This window comes from Amia ocellicauda, chromosome 5 (genome assembly GCF_036373705.1).
Source record: "Amia ocellicauda isolate fAmiCal2 chromosome 5, fAmiCal2.hap1, whole genome shotgun sequence".
NCBI lineage: Eukaryota > Metazoa > Chordata > Actinopteri > Amiiformes > Amiidae > Amia > Amia ocellicauda.
In genome coordinates this window covers 41,891,451-41,918,534 of record NC_089854.1, presented here as the reverse complement: position 1 = coordinate 41,918,534, position 27,084 = coordinate 41,891,451, and the positions used below count along the sequence as shown (strand labels likewise).

Here is a 27,084-nt window from a genome sequence, read left to right as displayed (position 1 = left end):
ATGCTAAAATAACCACCACACACATCTGATTTTCAAATACAGGAAGAGAACATCTGTAGTTAGTTATAACATACACCTAGCATAGGTGGGTGTAGATTTGTGTTTTTAAGAAATTCAGGGAGGCATGCCACTCATTTTCCTTTTTCTGATAATTTTTCCCTATTGAACCAATAAAATAAACATCCAACGTGCCAACTGAGTTCCCAGAACATGCTAAAATTATGCAATTTTGACATTAAATAAAGAGAAGAAAGAAAAGAAAAAAACACAATGCGAGGACAAGCTTTATATGAAGTTTCCACCATTCTATCTGAGCTTCCATCTATTCAATGGCTTCAAACATACTTCCACCTTTAAAAGCTTTTTACTATGTATGACTGTAAATAAAAACAGAAAACTATACCCCAAGGACCGAGACTTATTACTTTAAAGAAGGCTATGATATTCTTCAAGTGTGTTCACTACACTTAATTAATTAAAACTTAATTAATGTTTTACAACTCTGCACTTCGAGATATTAAAGATCTGTCTCCATATCTGTACTGAAGTCTTGAACAATAAAAAGGTTATGGTGCGGGACATAAAATCGAGAAAATTTAACTAGCGACCCTGAGAGAATCTATTTGTTTATACGAAATATTATATTTATGTGAAACACAGGCTGATTTCCAGTGAGGTCAGGTCCTTAGAGAAACAGTTTATGCCGAGGGAAGATCGGCAAAGACACAAAGGTCAAAAGCCAGGTTCATGCGTCCCTTATTATTAGGATCTCACTTAAACAGAATTTATTTTAACCCCTGCTCGTACAAATAGATCTAGTTTAATTCTGCAAGTCACAACATGGCCCCAAACAGTGTGTTATCATAGTGGTAGGTGCTACAAACAGCCCAATGATTTTGTGGAGTGTTGTGCCCTGAGAAACCCTTGTGGGATCCATCTGGAACAACTGGGCAAGATAACCAGTTCTGAACCCCACTGCATATTACTAGGATGCTTGGAAGAACATTTTGCATCACAACAACACCCTTCTTCACACGAGAATTGAACTCCTTGATTGAGAGCATGGTTTACCACCACCAGACTTGTGCTGCAGTTCAGAGGAACCACACAACATATTTAGCAGTTTCCATACTTCCGATGTGACAGCATTTTTTTTTTGGTTGTTATTTTCCTTGCATCAAAAGAGGAGAGATGAGGGGATTTTCTTTCATTTCTTCCATTCAAAAATGTTAATACAAATGCTTATTGTGTTAACTTACACTTAGGGGATATGCAACATAACTTTTTTCACGTCATTTTTTATTAAAGTTGTAAAGCATGCGCATTACGTCTGAAAGTCCTCTAGCCCTTCTGTTAGAGAAACACCCCCTGCCAATGATATTCATTTTCAAGGTTTAAAATCGCTCCAGTGTCACTTTGGCTGTGTGCTTGGTGTCATTGCAGACTGAAGCAGGTTTTCCTCAAGGTTTTCCTGTATGTAGCTCAATTAATTTTGCCCTCTACCCCGACAAGCTGTAGTGTTGGGGTTGTGCCAGACATAATGCATTACATGCAAGTCAAATAGTTAAATTTATGTTTAATCAGACTACAGAATATTTTTTCACTTCTTTTTACAAATTCCAAGTAGAATCTTACATGGGCTTTTTTCAGAAATGGCTTCCTTATTGCCACTCTTCCATACTGCACAGATTTGTGGAGTTCAGTTTGGAAGGATGACCTGCTGTAAGCAGATTCTGGGTGGTGCCTTAAAGTTTTTAATGATCGACTTGACTGTGCTGCAATGGATATTCAATGCCTTTTCAATCTTTTTGTACCCCTCCCCTGATCTGTGCATTTCCAAAACTTCAGTTGTTTTGAAAGCTCCTTGATCTTCATGGTAGTATCTTTGCTTTGCTTTGAAAGCACTACCCAACTGTGGGACCTTACAGAGACAGGTGTATTGAATCTGCAATCATGTGAGTCACTTTTATTGCACATGGATAGACTCGAATTGTGTGAATTCTGAAGGCAATTGGTTGCACCTGAGCTTATTTAAGAGTGTCATAGCAAAGGGGGTGACTATATTTTTAATGAAGACTTTTCAGGTTTTTATTTTCAATAGTTTTTTTCACCCCCAATTTGTCCAACATTGAAAGTGTTGAGAAGATTGTGCAAATCAAAGGGAAAAAATAACATTTCACTGCATCAACATGTCAGGTTATAACACGACAAAATGTGAAAAAGTTCAAAGGGGGTGAATACTTCTTATAGTCACTGTATATATATAAAAAACTGTACAGCCCAATTGCATATTCAAAGGTGTTTACCATCTAATACATCCAATGTCAGCTTCAGTGTATAGTGTGTATCCTTCTTATAATAATTGTGAACAGTTTAGCATGAATGAATCTAATCTGCTTAAGGGATTAAAATATCCCAGGTCTTACTCATTAACTACAGGCATTATACGTAGAATAGTTATAGAGAACAGAATAGACGGTATTATAGAATAGTTACAGAAACAACTAAGATATAAACATTACCTTACAAGGAAAATTGACCAGAGTATGTACTCATTACTGCACATTACCAAAAAAAGTGGAGAAAAACAGGCAGAGAAGTATTGTCACATATTTGGAAACAATGAGAAATTATACCTTGGAAGGGTGTCAGGCATTATCTAGAAACAATATTATAGATTCACACTCACACTCCAAACACTTTAAGGAATTATTTTAAACAGTTCCCATTAATAACATTACATACAGTAAATTGTAATGTAATTACAGTATTTAAGTTCTATTTAGGATCTTTACATGGTGTTTATTGACATTTAAGTGTTTTTTATCCCCATATTCTGACAATATATATATAGATATTTCTCAAAGTTTTTTTGCAGTGACAAACAAGAATGTCACCATGGTATGTCTTCACCCTCAAAATGAACTGTTGTCCGTGGAAAACTGAAAACATTTTTGTACCATGACAGTGAGTAAACAACTGATTCTGCTGGCTTTGTCATGACTAGGCACTGTCAGCTACATTTCATACAAATCTCTGCAGGGTATCTTTGGAGGGAAAAAAGAAAATAACTTTCTACCTCTAGTCTTTTCAACTTAACTGCACTTGAGTTAGATTTCAACAAAAAGAAATTGGGAAAATCATAACGATGACAGGACCACTCAGGGGAAGAAAAAAAAAGAAAAGAAATGTTCTGTAGGCAGCAGGCAACAGATACTGGCTTGTAATAACCATGGAAAAGAAAATATACATACCCAGACAGTTGTGTCCATCATGTGCAAGCATAAAGCCGTCATAGCACGTGCACCTGTAGTTGCCAGGAATGTTGATGCACTCGTGGACACAGCCGCCAGTGTAGTCATTATCACATTCGTCAATGTCTGAAAGACAGTTAACAAGACAGTTTTCATGAGAAGCTTGACTGCAGGGGAGAAACACCGCCACTCACACACGGAGCCTAACACCATAGTGAAGGTATTTGAAGGCTCTGGCAAAAGGCCGGCCTTCTAATTCAGGAGGACAAATAAGCCACGGCAAAGAGTCCTCGTGGGAGCAGTGGTGGGATAGCACCTCCGTGAAAAATGAGGAGCAGGGAAGGGTGAGGGGTCACGGGGCGAGAGCAGCGCATTAAACAAACAGTCTCACTTGCCACAACCATATCCAGCCTGGTTTATATACTGCTTCCTATAAATAGGAGTTTTGTACAGCAAATACTGGTTCCCTGATTTTGAGAAGACTGGTTAAAACACAAATATATCCACTTCTAGAGAGGGGAAGGTGGTGTAATACTCCACTGCATTTACCACTCATCGGTACACACAAATAACCAAAACATACATACACATCAGAACTTCAATCTCACTCTCCTTCTTTGTGTAAACGCAAAACACAAGACTATTATAATACAGGTATACAAAAAAAAAAAACTTTAGCCATTTTGTGAATCCCCAGGTGTCTTCTCCATGTAAACTGTATGTTTGACCCCTGATTTTACAGCATGTATTTTATAATGTATTAACTGAATTGGTTGGCTGAAATGTCTAATCTTTGGTGAGGCTTATTAATAAGTGTGTTTGGGTATTATAACATTGCTTACGTATTATATCTTTTTTTAACTGTAGTGCAATTTTTTCTTTCTAAAAAACTGTGATTGATATATTAGGATATCTGTTATTAACGGAGCATTAAAGTCAAAATTAACAATGTATCTCAGCATTTTGTGAAAATGACTAGCACAACACAAATTAAAGCGCAGACATTTTAACATTTAGGCCTAGTTCTCCTAACAGTTGTGTATTAATTCCCTGACATTAAAGTCATCAATAAAATTGCATTGTTTTCCCCAGGGTTCCCAATTACAGCAGTTTGATATCATATGGTCAATAAATAAGGACAGAAGGAATTAGTATTCGTTGGTGTGATAAGTAAACTAATAAAACAAATAATGTATATAAAAAAAAAAGTAGTCTGTCATTATGAAGACTATGGTAACTGCATGGCACCTCTACATTTGAAGGCACTCATCAGATCCACAGAAAAATAAATGTTTTTATATAGTAAAAACTGCATATTTTACCTGGCAATGAATGGTTAACTAGTTATCGGGCTGTATTGCTCATTATATATTAGCAATGATAGATATAGTGCACTTTTGACTTGTTATTGCAGTCAAGTCATATATGTTGACCACTTGGGAAACCTGTGTGAAACAAGTATTGAGGAAGTACTAATTGGAACATTTGTCAGCGGTCTTACAACTAATCTCTAATCAAATCTGTTCAAGTTTGCAAAGTAAAACAATATTCACAGGGGCAGGGCACAATCGCCTGGTTCATTAATTCAGGATATTCCTTTCACTGCTGCGCCGCAAGACATTTTTCACAGGGGCAAGTCATAAACGGTTGCTATGAGGAGATGCTGAAATAAATACTCAAGATGAACAGCCTATGAATGTTATATGCCTACAGGAGTGCAGTGAAGCCGGGAAAGTATTTTATTCAGTTATCACTACAGATATATTGGGTGTTATTTATTTCCAAGCAGTACCTTAATCTACAGCGTCTTCCTAAGAAATATGGTTGTTTTTTTGTTTTTTTTTTTTTAATAAAATTTACAAATTGAGCTATTAAAATTATGTCTGGGATTAAATCAAAACTTTGACCCAACCATTAATAGAAAACTACAGAACTGTCCTCAGTTGCAGCTTTTTTTGTAAGATGCCACTTTCTTCTAATCATACATGTAACCGCAATGATGTACAGGTTTATAGTTTCTATTAGCGAGTGGGTCAAAGTTTTGATTGAATCAGTCCCTATATCTCTTGCGCGATAGGTAGTAAAGTTACTTAATATTTATAATTTTAGTAACCTCAGACGAGTTGCATTTTATAAACTGGTGACTCTAATCAATGGCCCAATTACAGATACTGAAACTACAGAGAAGAGAAATTTAAAAAAAGTCTTCTGAATGGATGTGGTTGGGCTTTTTTTTTTTTGTGTGATGTTGATTACTTTTTTGTAGGGAGGGGGAGTATAAAAAAAACATATCCATAATAGGTTACCACTGAGTGGCATGCATTGCTTTTACAATCCAGGATGTAAGACCTCATATATTGTATACACTTATGTAAATTGGAATTTGTAAAATGTCTTATGCTTTGAATTGCACTGTATTATGTAAATTGTAATTTGTAATGCAATGCACTGTATTTTTGCACTTTATATTGCGCTTATATTTTGTAGGTCGCCCTGGATAAGGGCATCTGCCAATAAATAAATAAATAAATAAAATTAATTAATAATAATAAATGTACCATTTAAAAAAATTATCATGATAAAATAACTGGAGCAGCCACCACTAATTGGTACCTTCTGAGCTGCAATTAGGACAAACTGGCAACAAGTTTCTGACACGGCAGGTAAGAGGAGAAAACTGTACCCTCCGCACCTGGGGAGAGCGGAGTCCTAGCCTTGTCCTACTTAGTCTCAAGCTGAGTAACTTCCTGATCCCGAGCTGTTACTGAAGGCCATGGTGACATCTGACAGCCATACCCCAACCGACTTCTAAGTCACCGCCACCTCCAACACACTTTGCCCCTTGTAATTTGACGGGAAATGTTTATGCTCAACGTCTAATCAACCAAATTACGCACATTCGCTCACAATACTCTTTCGACTTTCGCAATGGTATGCCCTGTGGTTTAACTGCCCGTTCTAAACAGGATATATATATATATATATATATATATATATATATATATATATATATTTTCATTCCTTTTTTTTTTTTTTGGCACCCATCAGTGCCCTGGAAATCTCTCTACAAAGGGGAAAGGTATGAAATATCTTCTTAAACAATGCATCCCAATTAAAAGTGCACCCTTGTGCAAGAGCAGTAAGATTTTAATGTGTCTTTTATATACAGGCTGCCCCCCTCCATGGAGAGCAATTTGTCAGTTTTTTTTTTTTTTTTCTGTAGTGATTCTAAGTGACAGGAACCAACCGCAACAGGGAGTTAAGCTGCTGTGCAATATTACAGTGTGCATTAGCCACTATAACTTCATAACTAACTCGAAACTTGCAGACAGGGCTGACACTGCAGCTGCAAAAAATGATCCAAAAGAAAATCAAGAACTGAACTTTAAAATCAAGATATTGCCGTTATTTATAACACAGTAGGACATTGAAATGTTAACTTTTATGTTTAGAAAGTTTGAGTATCTGTTCAAGACATTCATACTTTTAACACTGTTTATCCATGGAAATGATTGAATAACTTTAAATGGAGGAGGCCAGGAGCCAGTTAACAAACAAACAAACTTTCTCAGCTTTGAGTGTTACTTCAAAAACACTAAACCCATAAATACAGTTAAATGTGTGTCAGAATTTGCTAAACTGCATTAAAACAGTAATCAGTATGTGGCGCTCGCTGATGAGAACTGTGGGACCATTGAGACAACATCTCTGTTGCTGCGCAGCACACTGTCTTTTTGAGTCGGATTCCTACAGAGGGCTAAATAAAGCTCGGTGCGTTCAGGAGCCATGCGGAGCCACCCACCGGGAGTGTGTTAATCAGTGGTTTCAGCGCTAAACTGGAACAATCAAACCACTGAGGAAGGCTCTTGAGCTCCTCAGACATGCACTGCAGACAATGGCCTAGTAATCATCGGAAATGTCTCGCAGAACCAGGTCAGGGAATGGTTGCGACTCAATGCTGTACATGACAGATAATCACGTTTGTCAAAAGCGGTCGGAGATCTTGCAGAAATCGGGCACTGTCACAATATCTGGCAGAAAGATTTTCACAGGGATGGAGGTGTTTGCCTGTTCAGACAGATGTTTCATCATAGAAATAATACAAACATTAAATTCCCCTTCTTTATTATGATTTGTTTTTCTTAACTATAGACTTGATACGCGTTTTTTTTTTTTTTACATTCATTATTATATTAGGATCAAAAGGTGCACTCTATTCATTTATTATACATTCAGCTATAGAGTTTTAAGTACCCGTCAGATTTGTTTCCGATTCGTCTTCTTGAAATGTAAATAACTTAATTAAAGAATCAGAACTCTGTATTCAAAAGTGTCTTTTTCACAAAACAGTTTGCAGAAGGTCTCCTTTCTTGCCTTTTCTTTCTAAGTGTCTATTCACAGTGCTATTACTGTGGCTATACACGGCGACAGAATACGGGCTGATTGCTGTGGCGTCTCTTATGTAGCTCTGGAGATTAACAAACAAATTGTCAATTTGTCCATCATGCACACAGCTCCGGGGCATTTTAATCAACCAAATTAGTTTAGGCGGTCTGCCACAGGCCCTCACAGGCTGTTGAAATTCTCAGTATTCAGCACTTACGAAATAATGAATGCATTTGCACCACAAGACCAGACCCTTACGAAGACCTCACAGACGACACACCTAGATTGCGAATACTGGTGCTACTGCCAGTCAACATCCTACTTTCCCATAGCCCCCCCTAGCAGAGACAGCCCCCAGGGAAGTCTTACAAGATAGATGTCATCATGAGGGGCTGTCTTTGACCAGGTTACTAAGTGAACACAGATTTTTGAAGAGATTCCATATTCTGATCAGTTCAACTAATGCTGTTCTGAGTTTCTTAAAGGATGGAGGGACTACTATGAGCTATGAGAAACCTAATCTCAGGTTTAAAATTTTAAATAAATATTATGTCAGTAATGCAAGCCACACACTGACATTATTTCAAGACCAGTGAAATTGAATGATCTGGAATAATCATGGAATAATAAATTGAGTTTGAGGGAATAATTTAAGGATCTAAAGTGCACAAACCAATGGCACAACATTTTCCTAAGCATCCTCATCCATCATACCAAATAATGGCTGTAGCACCTTTCTGACGCTGCTTCCTTCAGAACAAAGTCCTTATTGTAAATGGCTCTCTAGATGTAGGACATTTCTGAGAGAAGTGTCTGCTAAATGACTCATGATAAATCATTCCAATTTACATTATGGCAACTGAAAACATTAATAGAAACTATAGGGAAGATCAATACTGGTCCAATTTTATAAGTAACACTTCCAGTAGCTGTGAAACCCCATCGCTTTTACCACCGGGGTTTGATTTAGTGTCTCAGAACTTTTTGGGATTACACATATATGTCCAAATTCATGCGTTTGTTTTTTTTAAGTGCAGTATGGGCTAAGTATCTCTTATATCAAAGTAGTGCTGAAAACTACTCAATAAAAAAAAAAATATGTATATATATTCACACTGAAGAAAATGCAGAACAAAGAAGCCAACTTGCTTTTGGTTTGTTTATTGACATTTCGTTCTGCAAAAACACACCTGATGATTTACAGTTCTTGTAGCTGTCTGAATTTGTTGAAGCCGTCCATAATCGGTCTGACTGCAGCTAAAGTCTATGACTGTCCTTCACTTATCTAATTGTTAGGGGTCTAGACTGACAATATGTAAAACAAACAATTTCATAATTGTATGAAGCAGGAGAAAACACTGAAATTCTTAATGTCCAAGAAAAATTTAAATTGGGAAACATTCTCTCATTTATGTAAACTATTCTCATACTTTAACCGAAGTTTTGTAACCATTACAGATAGCTTTCAGTGGGTCAATTGGAAACCTAAAGAGCACAACATAATGGAAGTAAAAACTCATTAAATATGTTACAGATGAGCACTACGAGTAAAACTTAATTACAAATGAAGGCATTTAAATACGACGTGTGGACTACACAGTGGTTAAGAACAAAAGATATCCCACAGATTGTTTCCATTACAGACATGATGCAGAATAATTTTTGGGTCAGACATTTTTGTCTACTTAGAAGACAGGTTTGAGATCCATTGTATAATTAAATACTATGGTCTGGATGACATTTTCTGTCACAGTTTGTATCTGAGGGCAAAAGCACGAGAAACTGAATGAGACCACAATCGCTATGGGGATCCGAACTGCTGACTTAAAGCAGTTTTTTGCCATATTACTCAATGGAATTAATTTTGAAAGCCTAACAAAACATTGCATGATTCACCTGTCAAACTCTACTTTTACTGCTGTCTGAATTGCCAAGGAAACTGACCTAGAATTTTCCTATGGATATGCATATGCCTGCATATCATCCTTAGGTCACCATAGTGGAGATTTATGGGATATTTTGATATGCTTTTCATAAAGGGAATAAAAGGTTCTTTGAAAGCATTTGTAGTAAAAGGTTTTTTTTGGGTGCGGAGAAACTGATGTCCTGAAGACACTGTCACACTAGTTTCCGAACTGATATTATAAATGTCTTGGTACATGCTGGTAAACAACAAGTATTCACAGCTGTATTGTCCATGAGTATACCCTTGATGTATCTTTCCAAAAGGAAATGTCGATACCTTTGTATGGGCAAATGAAAAGAAAAAAGGGAAGGAAGGATCTGACATTAAGGAAGAGTATTGTTTATTTATTTTTCTGGTGCCCCTCACCAAGGCAACTACAAAATATCACGTGTTATAAATAAATATAATTAAACTTTTGGCATCACAAAGCAACACAACAGTATGGAAAACCAAACCAGACTTGGTTCCCTGAGTTAAGCTGCAAAGGTATGAATTTCAGTTTTAATTATCAATTCATCTATTTTTCCAAAGCTGAGCATGTGATCTTTTATAATATGCAATGGACAAAGTAGTCCGTACCACGCCACCACTCTGAATTTAATTTGAACATTTCACCTCATTAATGCCTCCTCACACCTGAGCCTGGCAGACGACAGATCAATACACATTGATGCACAGTCTTAACCTCTCCCAAACGGATACCTCAATTTATTCACACACAAATGTTTGCTTCAAGCTCAGTGTTTAGGGTCTGTCTGGTGAAACACTGATGGTTAAAGACAATGTAAGAATACATGTGGACAATGCATGGAAGATTGTAGGAATGTGTTTATGGAGGCATTAAACCTTTGCAGAAATACCTTAGGGTGTGCTGGATTACCCAATTTTATTTTAGGCAAAGCAGTTCAGGACTAGTCTTAATCATCTAGTTGACAGACTTAAACAATTACTACAAAAAACAAATATTCAAAATCCTTCATTCCTCAAATTTGTTTTAAAACAAAATGCTATATATCTGTCTGTGAGAAAACCAATTGCTCTTCAGCATTATTTTAATAACAGCATCTGCAAAAGCATTTTAATAGTATTGAAATAGAATATAAATGTATAAAACCAGTTGATTTTAGTTTCCATATCACTATTATCAGATTATCAGGAAGCATAGCACAGTTACCAAGCAGGTATGTGATTCTGGCACAGAGGAGTCCCATCAAAAAGTCAGGATCTAAACTGATAAAGTGAAACATTTCCATCTTCATTTAATAAAAGAAAATAATTAGAAGACATAAAAGACACTTGCCAATAAACACCAAGGTTTTCTCACTTAAGCATCTATAAACGGGCCATTAATCATTTCAGGAATTTGTCTGTTTGCAAAAGCTTGAGCAAAGGCAAACAATCCAGTCAAGGGCTTACCTTCACATTGTTTCCCATCTCCCTTGTAGCCTGGCTTGCAGATGCACTTGAAGGACTTTGGAGTGTTTTGACAAAGTGCATCAATGTGACAGTCGTCCGTGTCCTCTGCACATTCATCTGCGTCTGAACACCACCACCAGGCGAGAGACAGAGACAACTGTTAGGACTCACAAAACCACACTGAGATTGTACATGTGAATTGTACATTATAATGCAAAGATCTGACATTTCTTTATTTTTCTGTAAGGGTTGCATCAGTAATCTCTCTATATTGTTACTATATTATACAACTATTGCAAGTACTCAAAAAATTGTAGTGTTTGTGTGTGTCAGTGTTAGCATTGCTCATCATCAAAGGTGCAATACAGTAAAAGGAAACTGTGGAAACCAAAAGGTGCAGAGGTAGACAAACACCAGACCTTCCAATGCCGTTAACTGAAAGATTTTTGGCAATGGTAGCTTGTTAATTGTGTGGTTAATTAACCATTAATTCAAGCACATCATTAAAGAACGGTCTGCACCACAGACTTGTGTGGAATGTATTTGACTACCCCTGGTGCTGTATGTCCAACATTGCGTTTGTAGAGAATCAAGACTTTGGAAAAAATGTTATTCCTCAAGGGCAGGAAAAAGCTATAACTTGCTTGCTTAATGATCTTACAGAGACATTACGAGTAATTTACATACATACCACACTGTGGGTAAAGGCGAGAAAAAGTGGTTTTAATACAGACCACCTCTAATACATGAAAACAAGTAAGTGAACTGTTAAAAGGAGTCAGTTCTGACAAGAGCTTGTAACAGGAGCCTAAGATTAAGTGTGCCACAGCTTTTTAATTAACTTGACCATTTGGCTAGTAAAATAATAATAGTACCATGTACAGTGCACAGTGTTGCAAAAACAGATTCTACAGAAACTGGTTTACAGAATGAATTCGTTCACTTGATAGATGCAAGGAAAGATCTACACTAAATGTTAAATCATTCAGTTTTGTCTTATTTACATCTCCAACTTTTGAATACCCACATCAAAAAATTCTGAAAATTCCATTCTACTGTTTTGTTGAAGAATACAAAAATTAAAAATAAAACACTGGAAAGATACTAGCACCCTTTAGTCAAAGACTTGAAATCCACATCTAAACTGTGAGGCTTGAATGTAAAATAACCAAAAGAAAGCAAAGTTTATAAACATTCTGGGATAAAAAAATGAAAAACTGAAAATCACCATGTTGCCATAGTTCATCATACAAACCAAAACATTGATCCCTGCAGTATAGCAAATTCACAAATACCCTGGTGTGGAAACCTCAGACAAACTATTACATAAACCGCAGAAACCTCTGTTACACTAACGATATTACATAATAAGCTTGCAGACAAACTAATGTGTCGTTAGAGTAATAAAGTTTACTGACTATAGAAGGGAAGCCACAGAGATGATTGGAACACACAAAACAATGAAATGTAGGTTTAGGTTTTTTAATTTAAGTTATTAATATAAACCACCATAACATAGAGCACATTAATGAATTGTGATGCTTTTCACAACACACAAAACAGGTAAGAGATCAAATGATTACATGTTATAATAATTTAATATTGTAATATTGTGCATTTTACATTTAACTACAGAGAATGTATTTCTAAAATATACATCTCAGTTTAATGTGGAATTTTATGAACAATTCATTTCCAGACTGACATTCCAAATAAAAATTAAGAAATCCAGCATTCAGGTTTACTAGAAAATCAGTCTGCACTTTTTTACTGTGTTAGAGATAAATATGATTATTGTTCACATTCATTATGATAGAATGGTTTGACCACTTAATATGTTTTATAACATATGTCCCTTTCCATTTGACATTGCATAAAGTAATGGAGAAAATGAAGAGATAACTAGAATACACTCATTTACTTCAGATTTTTTTCTTCCCTCAGAATGAAACATTTGATCATGAGGAAATAAAACATCCAAATACCTATGTGCATATTTACCATGCTTGTGCATAACGAATAGCCATGTGTCTTGAATTACTTCTTTATTTTTTCATAATTACCTTTCATTTTTATTTCTTTACTTAGGAAATATTCCAGAAACAGGGTGAGAGCAGAGGAGGCAGGGTAAAAGCTTCTGTTATGAGCGAATGGTTAGAATTCAGTCTGTTTTAATGGAAAATGGTAATATACTACTACTACTACTACTACTACTACTACTACTACTACTAATAATAATAATAATAATAATAATAATAATAATAATAATAATAATGTGGTAAACTATTAATAAAACTGATACTGAAAAAGGACACAAGATGCATTACAAATCCTATACTTTAGAGCAAATTTGTTTTGGTTTAAAAGATTAAACTAAAAAATAAAGTATCAGAAACTAATAAGGAATTTGCATGTGACCTTATGTTCCTGGGAGACCTCAAAATAAATATCATTAAACATGACACCTCTGGCTACAAAGGATTGATGCTTCCGTGTCAATATAAATTCAGTTATTCTAGGAAATTGGCTTCTAATTGATTTGGTCATTGTTACCAGAGACAGTCACATCTGCGGCTTACTATATGGCCCTCAGTTTGTCGATAGCATCTCATTTTTATATGGAATTGTTAAAAAAGCAGGCTTATTTGAAAATTGTGAGAAGACTTAAAACCAGCCCCTTCAGCCTTGTGTTTACATAATGCCCTAACTACACTGTTCGGGTTGCACTGCTGCACTCTGTCCAGTTCGTATAGATTGTTTTAACATTTACTTTCCATTTTTTGATGAGGGGCACAAAGTGATTCTTACTCGGGAAATTACACACATATCTTGGCAGAATTTAGTTTTACATGAGTGGGCTACCTTCCCAGTGAAATGAAAAACAAAATACCACAACTATATTTTTGATTGAGCAGCAAAAATGTTTTCTTAATCTGTAAAATACAATACAAATATTAATACAGCTGAAGAAATGTAGGGGATAGAAACAGAAATGGAGAGGGGATTCTCGGTTGACACCTTGTCATTTTGTCAGCAATACCGGCAGCTCTGCAGTTTCCCACTATATACATGGTGGCCTACAATTTGAAAACTATGCACAGACATGTAAGACAGGAGAGTATCACTATAAGCCTATTCATACCCAATTAAATAATCTATACAAATGCCATACAGTAAGTTATTATATAGGCTAGTTCATTTCTGTTAGGTATTCTTTTCATTATTATGTTTAAAATCATAAGAATAACAAACAGAAATGAACTATATAATAACTGCATCATTTGGAATGATAAAAGATTTATACTTCAGATGCTGTAAATTCATTATCCATTTATTGAATTGAGAAATGTTTGAAGTGTAATTACAGCTCATCATCTCAGCATTATCCTGCATTACTTATTCAGTAATTATAATTAATCATTATTAATATTCATGCTGTACCAAAACTACATCGGTTTATAAACTAAAAACACGTTACATATGAAAATAGCAAATCTGAATAAAAAGATTATGTATGTTATGTAAAATAATGTGTGTATGTGTGTGTGTGTATATATATTTATATATATATATATATATATATTTGTATACGTCTTGTAGAAATGTATTTTGCGCAAACAATGCTAATAAAGCATAGACACTGCTTTTGACGATTCTCCTAATATCGACTTATCTATTTTGTAAAGAGGGGCTATTATACAATAAGAAATATGCATGTTGGTCACTACTGGGGTTTGTGGTCGATAAAGGCGCCTGACCCACACCTTCTGAGACCAGGGCGGACCTTCAATGCGCCTCCCCGGGCTCCTCCACAGGGGACTGGGAGGCGTTTAAAGATGCGCTCTATCAGATCAGCAGCAGGATCCGTTCAAGCAGAAAAGAAAAGTGCCTGGTCATATTTTGACTCATTAACTAGCACCCCTCTCCCAGATCCAGCGGGGTGACAGCTGGGATCTTTTGCACACTGCCTCCAGACTGCAAAACTTCAGAACCAAAACGGGAGATTTAAGTCCAACGTAGGTTTTTTCTCCTACACCCTGCGAGGAACCCTGGATCAAGCTCAATATTATTTTTCTCTCCTACTCTAGAAGTACTAAAACAAACAGTGCACAATACAAAGCTTGCATACATCAATTGCACACCACAAAGTAGCAAAGCAGACCTACTCAGAATTTAGACATGCATCATTAAAATAAACACCATTTTAAAATAAACTATACCAAGATGATACACATTTAAAGATTTGAATAATTAAAAAAAAAGAATAACATATACACATCACAATCACAAACACAGCCAGTATTGCTTTTTTCATACTCATCATAATAATAATAATAATAATAATAATAATAATAATAATAATAATAATAAATACATTACATATATGTTGCTTTTTAACTCCACGGTCGTTCCCCACTTAGGTGACAATAAGGGTGTCTATCCCATTTTTGTGGTCTCAGCTGGTGCTTAGTATGCAGCCAAAAAGTTAATGCAACCTTCAAATTAATTGTTTTGCATAACCTTTTAAGTCTGTACAATAATTAATTGATTAATTGGTTAATTATACATTAGAAAATACAATGTTTCGAGTTTCTAAAAGTCAGATATACACATATATTGAATTATCATGTAAATTGACAAATTACATGAAAGAGAGAAAAGGAGTGCACAGACCGGGGGAAACAAAATCTTACCTGCAAGCCCAATGTTTCCTGTAACACCGCAAGTGTGGATGAGGACGAAAAACAAACAAAAGTCCCATGAAAAACAAGCAGCCCCCATGTTAATGCTGTGATTGAATGCAGTTTTTTGGGTTGTGTTTCTTTGATAAGAGACGGGCAGTGGGAGAACACACTGGAGCCTGACGAGCCGGGCGGCCCGTCCTGATTGGCTGAGCCGCCTTTAAGGAGGAGATGGGCGGTGGAAAGAGAGGGAGCCAGGCCCATTGATCAGGAATGGGTGGGACCGGAGAGCTGATCACCCGGAGTTCATCAATAACCAATAATGCGCGTCTCTCGGCTCTTTCAGCTCAGGGATGCAAGACATGTGAAATGTGTTATGAAATCGACCCGATCTCTGATTCTTATAGATAAACTATAGATGTACTGGTATACTTGCAACAAATTAGCCATTACCCTGTAAAAAGAAACAAATCCAGATGTGTAACGCACCTGAAACCAAGATGTACTTTACAATTTAGAAATGTGTCGTTTTATAACAAATAATAACGGTATTTTAAAACACATTTGAGTTGCAAACTTATTTTTTTAAGAATCTATAGCAGTGCTTAGGATTGACAGTTAAGTTTCTGATTATCTCATTGAACATGTATTTTGAAACATGTCTGAATGGTAAAAAAAAAACGTGCGTTTTGCTATTTTGGCTACTTAGCTATAGAAATTAGACTTAAAAACGTATAGCATGTATTAATTTATATGCAAATAGCTATAGAAACGATTGTGGTTGCGCAATGAACATGACAAATGTTGCTTGAAATGTATGACAATTTATTTTTGTTTCCAACTTGACCTTACGATGTTATTTAACAAGTTTAGAAATGTAAATGCCCCCAGGTTCCCAATCAGATGGGTAGAGCGCATTAACTCAGCGTGGCCACTACGCCCCCAGCCGGAGGGCACGGGTACGAGCACGCATACACACCGTGAATCTGAATTAAAATAACCACATAAGCCAACAAAAAAAATTACTACTAGGCTACTAGGCTAATCCATTCTTAATGGAATAATTACAAATAGTTGACTCACATACATTCACATTTAAGTATACAATTACAAAGTTACTAACAGTTCACTCAGCAAAGCAATGCATTCAATTAAACACCTAGATAAAGGGTGCCAAACCTGTAGCACAGTAAAGGGATCACACCCTGCCCAAGACTCAAAAGTCTATATTTCCCAGCTGAATGATGATGAAGGCATAAATGATAGGGAGCATTGTTACAAATTAAAGTATTTCAAGTAAAAAGTACTTTGAAACATAGATCTTACTGTCCTAACTGTTACAGAGCCGGCAGAACAACCATAGTCGACCCTAGGCCGTAAAATGGCAGCAGCGCCAAAAATACTGATTGTCATTTTGGTTGCCCTGTGCAGAGGAAGGGGGTCTACCAGCAAACATAACTGTCATGACCAGTCATACATTTGGAGACTTAATCGTAATATTAGATTGTGGTTACCAGGGTGAGGGGGCTGGGAGAATTTAAAGTTTATCCAGATGACCCACTCGCTGGCACTAAGTATACCAAGAAAGAGCCCTTGGTTTAGGACTGATATCTGTTCATCAGTTGTGCCAGTGGCGCAGTATCAATATGAAGTGAGTAAATGTGTGGTTTGTAGATCTCCTCACATACTGCACAATAAATCAGTTTCTCACTTTTCTCTGGGGCAGAAAAACTGCATAAAACAAAGTAAGTGTGACACCTAGTGGCACATACTATAGCAGCTTCAAAGAGATCATGAAGTATACTTTTGATTATTTTTTTTTCAAATCTGAAAACAAACAAACCATGTATTCACATATTTTCAAGAATTGCAAGAATTTCAATAATGGCATCAAATTAGATCCACTAAAACATGATTCTGCCTGATAATAATTTTTTGCACAAGATGGGATAAACTTTAATTAGTTGAACAAAAGTCTTCAGCAGAGGAAAAAGGTATCACTTAAAATGTTACCCTATTTTAAATCCAGAGGGATGATAATTATTTAATTGGTTTTATAACAGATTTGACCGTGTTAAAAACTTTTCTCTTTAGTGGCTTTTTTAATGAATTTGAATATCACTTTCTGGGTGGTAGCATATTCCAGTCATATTTAGCAACAGAATTTGCCATCTGTTTCCATAATCTGTCAATAATGAAAGAAGTATTTATTCTCCTGTAGTGTGAAATATCTAGTGGATTAAGTGGTGATTTAGTTAAGAAAATAGTTCTGTTCAAATAAATACAGTATATAAATAAATAAAGTATTTAGGTTGGAAAAAGTAGACTTCACCAAGGTTCTTCAGTGCCAAAATGTGCTCAAAGAATACACTTTTAAAGGATCTGAGTGACTAAGAAGATTTAAAAAGTAATGTATTCCACTGAGGCTTTGGGGTTTGAAAGGACTTCATTAGCTCTAAATACTAAGAGCAAAAGGACTAAAGAGCTCCCCTGGGGAGAAAAACATGGAAATCATACACCCAGTTCTTCCCCCTTGCAAGAAAAAGGGACTCAGAAGAGAATAACAAAAAAACATTCCCTTTCAAGGTACTGGGAAAGGATTCTCGTGCAATGTGTTTTCCAGCCACAGGATATCAAAAACGAAGGAACGTTTTTTGAAGTTGGTCTAAACATTCCGCATTTGGATTGATGTGCAATGAACTGTGTGCATTTCTATTTACATCTCCAGCTGGCTAACCGGTAATTTTTCCAGTTTAATAGTCCTTTAAGCTATTAAAAAAGAATCCTTGCTATTTGAAAGATGGTTTCTTCAGCAGGCTCTCATTGACAAATACAAGTCCTGCTTTCCCTTTTTTAGCTGCTTCTGTTCAAATCCATTTCTTCGTAACCTCTCTCTCTCTCTCTCTCTCTCTCTCTCTCTATCTGGTCAAGTTAAAACAATTTTCTAATGAAATTACTAGGGAAAACACTAGTCAATTTTTAAACTGGGGGATTTTTTTAATTGTAAAGATCATGCATTGATGAAATTAAATGTAAATCTGGACTTGGGTTTATTTGTATAACATTTCTTAGCAGACACCCTTATCTAGGGTAACTTATTTGCTACAGTATATCACATTATTTTTAAATACATTTATCCATTTATACAGCTCAATTAAATGAGTGTCACGCTTAATTGATTAATAACTGACCTATTTGCTCAAAATTGGTTATTTAGGGTGCTCTTTAACTCTGGAACCAGGGTTTGAGACCACTGCTTCTAGTCAATCTCCAACAACATTAGAACATCCCTTTTTATCATAGAGCTTTTCATAGAGTGTCAGAGCTTTATTGGTATACAGTGATGAGGATCTTTGAGTTTAAATTTTACCAAAAAGTATTGTAGACAACAGTGCTACAGGTTTGGCATACAAATCATACATACAGGTTGAAAACTGAGATCTGGGTTTCATTCCAGAGGAGTTTAAAATGCATTTAGCTCAGTCTATGAAAGGTGGGCACCTTAATTGAACAATTATAACAAAATAAATTAAATATCTCCAGGAAAGGTTATGTGACAGTTGCATTTGTTAGATTGTTTGTTTCTTAAGGTGTGTACGCTTTGTTGTGTGCTTTTTAGGATGAAATGCAAGGTTAGTTTGTTTTACCAACAAATAATGTAAGTTTTAATATATTCTCAGGGTGGGCATATGTGACATGGCAATGAAACACTTTTTGAATGGGCAGCACTGTGTAGTGGTTAGTGCTATGGTTTCTGGAGATGGGGGTTGAGGGTTCAATCCCAGGTGGTGGACACAAATAATGTGATAAGTCACTCTGTATAAGGGTGTCTACTAAATAATATAATGAGATGTATATACTTTTCTAAATGGTATGAAGTTTGCACACACCAAAGTGCAAAAGACAGATAAAACAGAATTCATTAAGATAAAATGACATGTTTATAACAGTGGTGGGCAACCTGCGGCCCAAAGTGCATCCAATTGCGGTCCACGACCACCTCTCCCACCCCGAAAAATTAAAATAAAGAATAAAGTAGTATATTTATGGCAACTGCATATTTCCTTATCAATGTGTTACCCCCTTAATACATTGTTGGTATGTATTTATTGCATTATAGTGATATATTTTATTAAAATGTAGCATGTGTTGCTTGTAATTGTAGTAAAAGGGGTCTTGCGGTCCAGGCATTATAATTTAACTCCTGCACTGGCGGCCCAGTGATTAATTTAGGTTGCCCACCACTGATTTAAAACTAACAAACACAATGTTGCCATTTCTACGAGGTCGTTCCGTTCATTCGCAGCGATAAGAAACACTGACTAGTTCAACCTAAACATAAAAACAGCTTTAGAAACATTTTTATCCTCAAAACTCAGTTATTTATTCCAAACGTCGAACGTACCTGTGAATTCCTGTTAACACCAGCAACTTGTAGAGTGAACGTTCAGGTACGTCATTTAAGTAGCCTATATAGCGGTCAAAGATTGTTTTCTTGGTTGTATAATTTGGTTCATATATTGATCATTTGATCAATATTTATTTGACTTTTTCAATAGCTTTTTGTATGATGGACTGGAACTGTTCTTTTTATATAATCGCGTTCGTGTGCCAGGTGGGATTCTGCAGATCTGCGTAAAACTGCGGAAATCTGCGCTGCAAGAACGCGACCGGTGTTTTGTGAGCAGGTCTGCGCATCTGCAGATCTGGTCGTCTTGAACGTGATTGGCTGCAGAATCCGCGTGCACGACAGAATAAACAAACCCGACGGCCTTCGGGTGACAGCGGCTGCTGCTCCGCCCAATCAGAGCCCAGGGAGGCGTGGCTTAAAAGTGTCATGGCGTCTTCCATGGACAGGGTTTGGTTCAACATACAGTAATCGTACATGAACGTCTTTCTTATCAGCGGCAAACAAGACCACAACTGGATCGATAATAGTACATCAACCAAGCCAACATGGGGACTGTCCACGCCAGGGTAACGACATTAGCCAAGAACAAAATGAAAAGACTCTGTATCGGGTGACCTTAATGCTGTCAGTTTGTTGTGACAGTAGGCCGTGTATCGCTCGAATGTTTCACATATCATTAAAAGTCAAGGGCGAATTCTTAATATATATTGATAAAAAGACACAAATATACATATTAAAGGAATTCAATTATCTTGTCAGAATTAACGTGTATGGTATTTTGCGTAAGCGATGTTTATTTTTGATAAAATAATTGATACATCGTTATTTTGTTAAAGTAGTAAACATGATATTATTTCCTTCTGTTTTATTCTGTTTATAGCAATGTACGACTGCATGTTTGTGTATCACGATATCAGTGCCGAATGCATGTATTATCAGGAGCCTATCCAAGCAATGTGTAAAGAAACACAAAGGCTCTTTAAACCGTCGATATATTGTAAACTGATTTCACCATACGTAGGGTTTATACTGGGTAACTTCGTGGCATTAATGAGTGGCTTGGTCAGCATAAATTGATGTTTTATTCTGGCTTGTTAGAGCCTGGATCCCCTCCCGATGAGCGGCCCTGACTTCGGTGTGCATGGAGATGATGCCGAACTGGTGGAAGTGGAGCCTGAAACTAAACAAGAAGTTTTAGAAAATAAAGACGTAAGTTCACAAACCCGGATTGCAATACAGGAAAATGGTGTGCAGCCAGATATGATCCTATCTACGACCTCTGCATTTTCTGCTGCTTTTCAGCATCCCTCGTCCCATCGTTATCTGGATGTGAAGCAACTTAGGACCAAAACTAAAAGTAGTCCCTCCTACTACTTTCACTGAATGTATTGACATGGCATGCCTGAGACAACATGTCTGAAGTTTCTGTGTACAACAGCTTGTGTTGATGGAATTGATGGTGTCTATATAATGTAAGATTGCTCTGGATTTTGTACTACGTTTATCACTTATTCTTCACTTGAGTCTACCGTCTGCAAGGCACCCACTGGTTGAATTGAACGTGAAGTTGACTTTTCTTTATTTTAGGTTGTAGTCCAGCATGTACACATCGATGGCTTGGGCAGGACAAAAGAGGACCTGCTTGGATATGAAATCGCACAGGTCTTCACCGCCAAGAACCTCATTGATGTAGGTATCAGCATTGAGAGAGGTGACCTTTGTCGTGGTTTTGTGTTTTGTTACTGTAAGCCTGTTACACTACATCATTATTTCTCACCTGAAGTCATGATCTGAGTTATATATTTTTCTAGATACAGTTACAGCCTGTGGTTTGTGACTTGTATAAATCCCACTGTCTGCTTGCTGTAGGTCATGAAGAAATCCCACGAAGCCCGGGAGAAACTGCTTCGTCTGGGGATTTTCCGACAAGTAGAAGTGGTCATCGACACCTCTGAAGGTAGAGCTTGGCTCTGTAGCCACGTATCAATAAAGATCTAATTTCGAAAGACCTTCCCAAGGACCTTTCAGAACTTGGTTTGGCTGATATTCTCGGCTGTAAAAGACCATCAATATTGTTCCTTCTTTGCAGGCGAAGATGCCCTGCCCAACGGATTGGATGTAACATTTGAAGTAACTGAACTAAGAAGACTAACTGGAAGCTACAACACTATGGTTGGCAATAATGAAGGAAGCATGGTGAGTACCGTATACCTATCCCATGAGTATGTCTGTGGTAATGAATGGGGCAGATTCAAGATCTTGTTGAAGACAGTCTGGAAAATGTACAACAGTATTACAGTAAATCCTTTTTCAATATGACCACAAACCATTTAGGCCAATTTAAAAAGTTCATTTTTTGTTGTTGCAATGGGTTAATGTAGTATTTGGGATTAGCAGGAGTGGAATATTATATACAGGTTGTCTTTCATTGAAGTATAATTTGCATTTTTTCTTCCCCCCATTTCTGTGAAGGTACTTGGCCTTAAATTGCCTAATCTGCTTGGCCGTGCGGAGAAACTTACCTTTCAGTTCTCTTATGGCACCAAAGAAACCTCCTACGGCCTCTCCTTCTTCAAGCCTCAGCCTGGACACTTCGACCGCAAGTAAGCATTCATGATTCATTAATCTATCCGTCCCTTTATGTAATTCAACAGCAAGGTTCAAGGAGCTAACACACCTGTAACAAAACATAGACAGAAATCAGTTTTTTGGGGGGTTAGGGATGTGCATCTAGTTCAGCGTTTTAAGTTTATTATTTAATTTTCAGCTTCTCCCTGAACATGTACAAAGTCACTGGTCAGTTTCCTTGGAGCTCCCTGCGAGAGACTGACCGAGGAATCTCTACAGAGATTAATGTAAGCACTGCTGGCTCTATAACTCTCTAATCTGTGTTGAAAAGGATTTAATTTTCTGACAGTTTCCCAAGATAATATCAAATATATGCTGTCACTAATTTAAAGCTAGGTGTGGATTGTAATTTTGGTAGATTTGTCTCCTACAATAAATCATTGCTGGTGTTCATGTTTTTGTTCACTTTACTTTGGTTTTCTTCTTCATGAAAGACCCCTCAAAGACACAATGAATCAGATGACCGTAACTCACATTTTCTGCCAAATTCATCCAATACCTGGGAATTACTGCAGTATCCGTGCTTCTCTTGCAGTTCCCCATCTGGAAGACCAACCACACACTGAAGTGGGAGGGAGTATGGAGAGAGCTGGGCTGCTTGGCTCGCACCGCCTCCTTCGCCATCAGAGAGGAGAGCGGCCACTCGCTGAAATCCTCCCTCTCGGTAACTAACTTCCTCTCCGACTGGAACAGATTACTGGCACCAGGAGGCTGCATTAAAAAGTAACAAATGCAAAATCAATGGCATATTGTCCCCAATAAGAAGAGATTAACATTCTCCTTTGCTCTATGGGTCTGACTGTTGATATCTGGAAGTTCAGTTGGGATTTGTACTTATCGTAGACTGAAAGGTGATTGGACACTCATGACTGACTCTTTTCCCCTCAGCATGCAATGGTTATCGACACCCGAAACTCTGCCATCCTGCCCAGAAGAGGTGCCTTGCTGAAGATCAACCAGGTGAGCTCAAAGCCAGCTGTTTGGCAAAATGTGCTCGACATTACTGTGCCTGTCAATCTCGGTGACGATGTTGTGTCCTGTAGGAGCTGGCAGGCTACACCGGGGGAGATGCAAGCTTCTTGAAGGAGGATTTTGAGATCCAGTTGAACAGGCGTCTCTTCTGGGATTCAGTATGTTCTGTTTTTCTCCTCTCTCCAAAAGTTTGCCCATTAAAGGAGATTGTATATCAACATCCTCTGTCCTTGACTACACTAATTAAGTATATCAACTCCTGTGAGTTTGAGTGTCATTGATGACTAGAAATCCTTAGCTAGGGTTGAGAAACTAGTTCATCTTTGGATAAATGAAATGACCAGTGCAAAAGGATCTGTTACCATTAGATCTATAGCTTGGTCTCCGTATGAATGGGACATGTTCCTGGTTCTTTTGTTGAGTGTCTTGTGTTTTTTCTGCAGGTCCTGTCTACTTCTCTGTGGGGGGGGCTTCTGGTCCCTATTGGAGACAGGCCCTCCTGCATTGCTGATAGGTATGTCCAGACCTGAGGCTTCATTTCAATCTCTGCTGATAAATTAGCTAATAAATGAGTAGCATGAGCTAATAAATGAGTTCTAAACTGGACACCTTCTGTACATACTCTGCAGATCAAATCTCTGGAAACAACAGCTGGGAGAGGGAGGGCAGAATTTGTTTTGTCCTTTTTCACTCCGATGTCTTTGCCACCCTGAGCTGTAAAGGGTTTTAAAAGTCAGTTTGTCTCAGAAGTGTAATGGCCGCCCAGGGGCTTGGCTCAACTGCAGAACTGGGAAGGGCGCTTATATGAGTTGATCAGTAAATGTGGCTTAGAATGCACTGGACCCCTGTAGCTCCCCCGTACTCACTAAAATACTGATACGTTTGACCTTTGACCCATAGTGTGCATGGTGTCTGATGCTGCTGTTTTTCTGCTTCTGTACCAGCTGACATGTTTGAAATCCCTCATTAGGTTTTATCTGGGTGGCCCCACCAGTGTGCGGGGTTTCAGCATGTACAGCATTGGACCTCAGAGTGAAGGTTAGTTTGCCTTTCATTAAAACTTCTTCTGTAGTGCTTGGAAATACACATTTGAAAGGATTATCTTTCTCAGAATCCCTGTAATTCAGTTTATTACCAGATTTTTGTCCTTCACTGTTTTTGCTTGTGTTTATTTTTTGTGTCCAAACCAAACAGAGTATGTGTGAATTCAATGCCTCTGATATATTTGTAGTGCCCCAGAAGAGAGGCAGCATTTGAAGTGACTGCGGTGGAAGGAAATAAAGCAGGCATGCTGTGTGTTTTAATTATTTTCCAGGCGACTACCTTGGTGGTGAAGCGTATTGGGCTGGTGGCGTTCACCTGTACACCCCCCTGCCCTTCCGCCCAGGCCGAGGAGGCTTTGGAGACCTCTTCAGGACCCATTTCTTCCTCAACGCTGGCAACCTCTGCAACCTCAACTACGGTGGGCGTCTCGAGGGCGAGCTTGGTTGAATGCTATTCCACTCTTGTAGCTGGAATTGTAAAACCTTGATTACAGACTTGTGCCACTGTCCCGTTTTGCCATCTGTAACGCTTTTCGTAATGTTTTTTTTTTTTTTGCCCGAATTCTCTCGCCAGGCGAGGGTCCACGAGCTCACCTGCAGAAGCTAGCCGAGTGTATCCGCTGGTCCTACGGGGCAGGGATAGTGCTGAGGCTGGGCAACATTGCCAGGCTGGAGCTGAATTACTGCATTCCCATGGGAGTGCAGAGCGGAGACAGGCAAGTTTGATTTTAATAAGCCGATATGCAGGAAGTCATAAGGAGGGTGTGAGGGTATGTTAGATTTCAGAGATTGAGAGTGCTAAGTGGATTAACTCATTCTTCAATTGTGTTTTTAGGATTTGCGACGGGGTCCAGTTCGGTGCAGGAATCCGGTTTCTGTGAGGCAGCTTCAATGGGGAGCCGTTTTTGCACTCTGTTGCACTTGTCTGTTCAGTGGAGTGTGATCTGTAACTGGTGCACTTACCATCAGTCATGTAGTGTTTTCTGTACTGTTATAATCAAAAATAAATCAAACCATTCTTCTCCTGGATGTCACTTTCTTAAAATTAATTCACAATGAATATTGGTGTAAAGACCATTAGAACAATTCACATTTTTATATATATATATATATATATATACACTCACCTAAAGGATTATTAGGAACACCATACTAATACTGTGTTTGACCCCCTTTCGCCTTCAGAACTGCCTTAATTCTACGTGGCATTGATTCAACAAGGTGCTGAAAGCATTCTTTAGAATTGTTGGCCCATATTGATAGGATAGCATCTTGAAGTTGATGGAGATTTGTGGGATGCACATCCAGGGCACGAAGCTCCCGTTCCACCACATCCCAAAGATGCTCTATTGGGTTGAGATCTGGTGACTGTGGGGGCCAGTTTAGTACAGTGAACTCATTGTCATGTTCAAGAAACCAATTTGAAATTATTCGACCTTTGTGACATGGTGCATTATCCTGCTGGAAGTAGCCATCAGAGGATGGGTACATGGTGGTCATAAAGGGATGGACATGGTCAGAAACAATGCTGAGGTAGGCTGTGGCATTTAAACAATGCCCAATTGGCACTAAGGGGCCTAAAGTGTGCCAAGAAAACATCCCCCACACCATTACACCACCACCACCAGCCTGCATAGTGGTAACAAGGCATGATGGATCCATGTTCTCATTCTGTTTATGACAAATTCTGACTCAACAAATTCAACAGAAATCGAGACTCATCAGACCAGGCAACATTTTTCCAGTCTTCAACTGTCCAATTTTGGTGAGCTTGTGCAAATTGTAGCCTCTTTTTCCTATTTGTAGTGGAGATGAGTGGTACCCGGTGGGGTCTTCTGCTGTTGTAGCCCATCCGCCTCAAGGTTGTACGTGTTGTGGCTTCACAAATGCTTTGCTGCATACCTCGGTTGTAACGAAATGTTATTTCAGTCAAAGTTGCTCTTCTATCAGCTTGAATCAGTCGGCCCATTCTCCTCTGACCTCTAGCATCAACAAGGCATTTTCGCCCACAGGACTGCCGCATACTGGATGTTTTTCCCTTTTCACACCATTCTTTGTAAACCCTAGAAATGGTTGTGCGTGAAAATCCCAGTAACTGAGCAGATCAGACCGGCCCGTCTGGCACCAACAACCATGCCACGCTCAAAATTGCTTAAATCACCTTTCTTTCCCATTCAGACATTCAGTTTGGAGTTCAGGAGATTGTCTTGACCAGGACCACACCCCTAAATGCATTGAAGCAACTGCCATGTGATTGGTTGGTTAGATAATTGCATTCATGAGAAATTGAACAGGTGTTCCTAATAATCCTTTAGGTGAGTGTATA

At 37.8% G+C, this 27,084-nt stretch overlaps 2 protein-coding genes across 3 annotated transcripts in view; one reads left to right on the top strand and one right to left on the bottom strand.

The window, feature by feature from the left end:
- scube1 (signal peptide, CUB domain, EGF-like 1) overlaps positions 1-15,881 on the bottom strand; it is a 127,164-nt gene extending 111,283 nt beyond the window's left edge. For both annotated transcript variants that reach the window (XM_066705259.1, XM_066705260.1), the window contains exons 1-3: positions 15,717-15,881; positions 11,023-11,145; positions 3,255-3,380 (exon numbers count right to left, since the gene is read on the bottom strand). In XM_066705259.1, coding sequence (XP_066561356.1) covers positions 3,255-3,380; positions 11,023-11,145; positions 15,717-15,804 — 337 coding nt within the window. In that variant the 5' untranslated portion in view covers positions 15,805-15,881. The remainder of the gene's footprint in view (positions 1-3,254; positions 3,381-11,022; positions 11,146-15,716) is intronic.
- Positions 15,882-20,521: 4,640 nt separating this feature from the next.
- On the top strand, positions 20,522-25,787 carry samm50l (sorting and assembly machinery component 50 homolog, like). Its single transcript, XM_066705258.1, has 15 exons — positions 20,522-20,681; positions 21,214-21,324; positions 21,703-21,804; positions 21,985-22,072; positions 22,205-22,311; positions 22,588-22,718; positions 22,883-22,970; positions 23,279-23,407; positions 23,632-23,703; positions 23,787-23,873; positions 24,159-24,229; positions 24,686-24,753; positions 25,031-25,177; positions 25,333-25,474; positions 25,594-25,787. Exons 1-15 carry the CDS (start codon positions 20,661-20,663, stop codon positions 25,637-25,639), a joined length of 1,410 nt encoding a protein of 469 aa, XP_066561355.1. The 5' UTR covers positions 20,522-20,660; the 3' UTR covers positions 25,640-25,787.
- Positions 25,788-27,084: the final 1,297 nt, after the last annotated feature.

Coding starts and splice junctions, on each gene's coding strand:
- samm50l (XM_066705258.1), top strand. CDS start 20,661: ATGGGGACTGTCCACGCCAGG. Junction 20,682..21,213: donor TGGGGACTGTCCACGCCAGG/GTAACGACATTA, acceptor CTGGCTTGTTAG/AGCCTGGATCCCCTCCCGAT. Junction 22,719..22,882: donor CCTGGACACTTCGACCGCAA/GTAAGCATTCAT, acceptor TTTAATTTTCAG/CTTCTCCCTGAACATGTACA.